Below are 3,637 nucleotides of genomic sequence, written 5' to 3'. Positions count from 1 at the left end.
CAAAGTCGTTTATGCAAGCTTAACAATGATTTGATTCAACATTCAACAAAAAGCAAAGGCATCTGATGAATCTTCAAAGAACACCAATGCTAAGAACAGCCAAATTTACCAAAAATCAAACATCAATTAGCAAGCACTAACATTGCCATTCCTTCTTGTTCAAAACCACCCTGTTTAAAGTCTTAAAATTCAAAACAATAACAGTTCATAATTTAGACGGCACCTGATTAAATATTTCTCTGTCATTTATATAAAACAAAGCACAAGTAAATTGATTGTCAAGCACTTCAAAGGTTACAAAAGCTAGTTCCAAAATTTAGATATTCACATATTCTTAAGACATTACCCTAAACCATAGTCAGTTTTTGGTCTTACAACTGAACTGTTCATTACTAGTTACCCATATATCAAGTACTCAATAATATATTGAGAGTGTTCGGTGGTGCTGCAGGGTTGCGCACTGAACACCAGAGGCCCAGAGCCAAAGGTCCAGTTCCACACTGAGAACCTGAAATAGAAATGAGCAAATATTTAAGTCAGAAACATAATTGAAGGAGAAAAGAACAACAATTGTGAATGTTAAATTACATGAATTGAAATGGGTTATGAATGGGAGAAGCAGAACTCACCTGTCTTCCTAACTTTTTACTTATCAGCTCCCTCATTTTCTCCACAGCATGTACAGAGCAAGCCCGGAGTTCAACTTCCTCCTCAGTCCCCGGACCTATTTCTCCACTAGAATCAATGGTACTGGCAAGTGCTGGGCTATATTTTAGAACACCAAGTTGCCGCAGCACCGCCGGGACGATATAGTCTGCCATTATAGTTAGAGAGCTGATGTCTTTGAATTCACCATACCCTTGACCCCTAAATGCACCCCATAAATCTGCCGCAAATATCTGAGCTCTTTTATACAAGAATACCTGGCGGCCTTTGTATACTGAATGGTCTCTAAAGCCTAGCACATTTCAAATTTGGGGTTAAAGAAGCAATTTTTACACTCAACACAGCCCATAGAAACTTCAACCAAAAAAAATAGTAATTATGTATTTGAGAACTTGAACCATGAAAGTTATCGTGGGAAAAGAAGCTTATTGTACCAGGAAAATGGCGCGCAACAAGAGCAACAAGATTCAAAGCTGATTTTCCGCATCTGTCCACAAGATTACATGCTTTTCCATCAAAACTCCTTTCCAATTCAATTCCAACCTAGCAATGCGAGGGTTTACACAATGGTTATTAAGCTTCAAGACATGCTTATACCATAGATTGATGGAGGGGGAAAACACAACAAATATAAATTACCTCGTGAAGTAACCGAACACGTTCATCTTCCAAAGGAAGAGGTCTAGGCCACTTCAAAAGCTCACGTAGCTGTGTACCTAACGTTACAAAGTGATTTTGTCACTGCTTTTTTTGGGAAACAATTTTCTAACTGGAAGTGAGCAAATACCAATGAGGCTAGACTTCAACACAGACACATATCTCATTTTTTCAAAATACTAGAACTGAAAAGCAGTTGCATGTCCCTTACAGGTAGTCAGCAATGGAGACAAGAACAAAATACTTTGAAGTCTTTGTTCATATAATACTGGTAGGTCGAAGGCAATTATTAGCATAGCATCTGTGAGTTTGCTTAAAATTGTTGTACATGGACAACAACTGAAATTTAATTTTTCACATGACATGACAAAATCTAGGATTTCAACAAGCCTTAATTTCAACTGATAATAAAAATTTGAGCTAAACTAAAGATAAAGTCCTTAACAGAATTGCCATTTACACAAAAATGCTTACCAGTGTACTTCTGCAGGCGGTCAGCATCAAACGCAGATTTATCATTTTGAAGAGCTGCCTTTAGCCCAGATGCCAAATCATCATAGTTCAAATCCTTATCTGTTTAATAAGTGGGATGAGAAGCAAACTATGGAAAATAACAAACAGATAACAATTAAAAGCAGGTGGAAAATTCAAATGCTGATATCTTAGAACATGGTTCACTACTACATGTCTTTGAGAGTTGGGGTATCAACTTCCAACTGGATACTAATCCGTTGAATATTATCACTGAATATATGGCAGTGCAGTACAAAGATAAATAAATTAAGGAATTAGCTAACAAAAGGGCACTTGTTATGCAGATAAGAATAGTAACTTTTTAAAGTTTTTAAAGTATTCAATATATATTTAAAATGTATTGAAAAAAAAAACCCTTGTATTTTCAATAAAACTTTCCTTTTGTAACTTGTATAAAAACTTTCCTTTTGTAACTTGTTAATCAAACCTATAAAATAAATTATTAAAAGAATTCTTTTTCAATAAAAACAAAGAAGATATGATGATATAAGGCAGTTTCTCACCCACATTTAACAATAAATAACTGGAGAATTCAAGATTCCGCTCATCTCATGTCCCATAAGAGCTTGCAACAAATTATTCATGTTTATTATGGACTTTTGTTCATATAATTCTACACAAGTGTACAATTGCAATATAATTAATTAATGATATACAAATATAATATGTGGGGTGCCGTATATGTTAAAAAGAAGCAGAGTCAGTTTACGGAGGTGGCTACGCTATGAAATGGACCACTGCCATTGAAAACAAGGAAAAAATTTTACGATGGGCATCAAACAACACCCAAAGGAGAAGAATCAAGTGAAAATAAAATATATGGGCCCAAGTGTTTGTGAGCAGCGTGTGTTCGTAAAAAATCAATGATTCAAAAATAACATTACTCTTGATAACACCAAAATGCTGTAACCAAGGCCAACACTAAAGTAATAACACAGAAATTGAAGCCCAAATTTGCCATATCTTCCATATTCACAATCAGTTTTCATACCTACCATGAGTGGAAAACATGTTCTGCAGGGAATATAAACTTACTGATTCTGTACCACTAAAAAAAATACTGGAAATATAGAAAGAGAAAAGAAATTGAATGCAAGACAAAATTGCCAAAAAAGGAAAGTAACAGAAGGTACCAGGCCAGAAGCAGAAATTGAGAGAGTCCAAAACAAACAAGTACTGGACGGTGAGTGGGCCGTTGTCAAAATAATGAATCCCTTCGAAATCCCAGTCAACCTTGGGAATGTCATCAATGGTATTCACCACTTTCTCAATCCCTGAAAAAGTGAAAACGACAAATAGTTATTCTCTGACAATGCATTAAGCTGGAACATGTGAAAGAAAAGGAGGAGATTAGCAATGAACCTGCAGAGTCGACGAGAACGTGGGAGGAGTGGGTGGCGACCCAGGCAGTGGTTGCCCTAACGTCTTCCATGGAGAGTTGAAACCGAAGATGAGAAGAAGCACAATGCGGCGAGGCTTGGTATTGGTGAGGCTCTTCACGTGAACCCTAAAACGAAGCCGTTTTGAAAAAAACAGAAAGTGAATGTGAATGTGTTACTGTTACGTTATATATGATAGGGTACGCGGGAAATAGGGGAGTGGTGCGCGTACCTGGTTCGAAGTTTCGCGGGTTTTGATGGTGATGGTGGTGGGCGCGTGTGGTAGGGGCAGCTGCCTTAGTAGTAGGGGGATGGCATTTTCCATGTGCGTTTGTTTGGGCTTATATTTCAAAGGTGAATTGCTTTGTTCGTTGGGTTAGCATTTGAGTCATAACTCATAA

The 3,637-nt window shown here is 37.0% G+C and overlaps 1 protein-coding gene across 1 annotated transcript; it reads right to left on the bottom strand.

The window, feature by feature from the left end:
- Positions 1 to 224: 224 nt before the first annotated feature.
- LOC107487665 (uncharacterized) lies at positions 225 to 3,637 on the bottom strand. The gene is made up of 8 exons (XM_016108358.3): positions 3,469 to 3,637; positions 3,220 to 3,364; positions 2,991 to 3,131; positions 1,798 to 1,896; positions 1,306 to 1,382; positions 1,101 to 1,209; positions 630 to 958; positions 225 to 508 (listed from the first exon to the last, which is right to left on the bottom strand). The coding sequence occupies exons 1-8, from the start codon at positions 3,559 to 3,561 to the stop codon at positions 416 to 418; spliced, it is 1,086 nt and encodes a 361-aa protein (XP_015963844.1). The 5' UTR covers positions 3,562 to 3,637; the 3' UTR covers positions 225 to 415.

Source organism: Arachis duranensis, chromosome 5 (assembly GCF_000817695.3).
Source record: "Arachis duranensis cultivar V14167 chromosome 5, aradu.V14167.gnm2.J7QH, whole genome shotgun sequence".
Taxonomy (NCBI): domain Eukaryota; kingdom Viridiplantae; phylum Streptophyta; class Magnoliopsida; order Fabales; family Fabaceae; genus Arachis; species Arachis duranensis.
The sequence above is the reverse complement of the archived record's forward strand: the minus strand, read 5'-3'. Positions and strand labels throughout refer to the sequence as shown.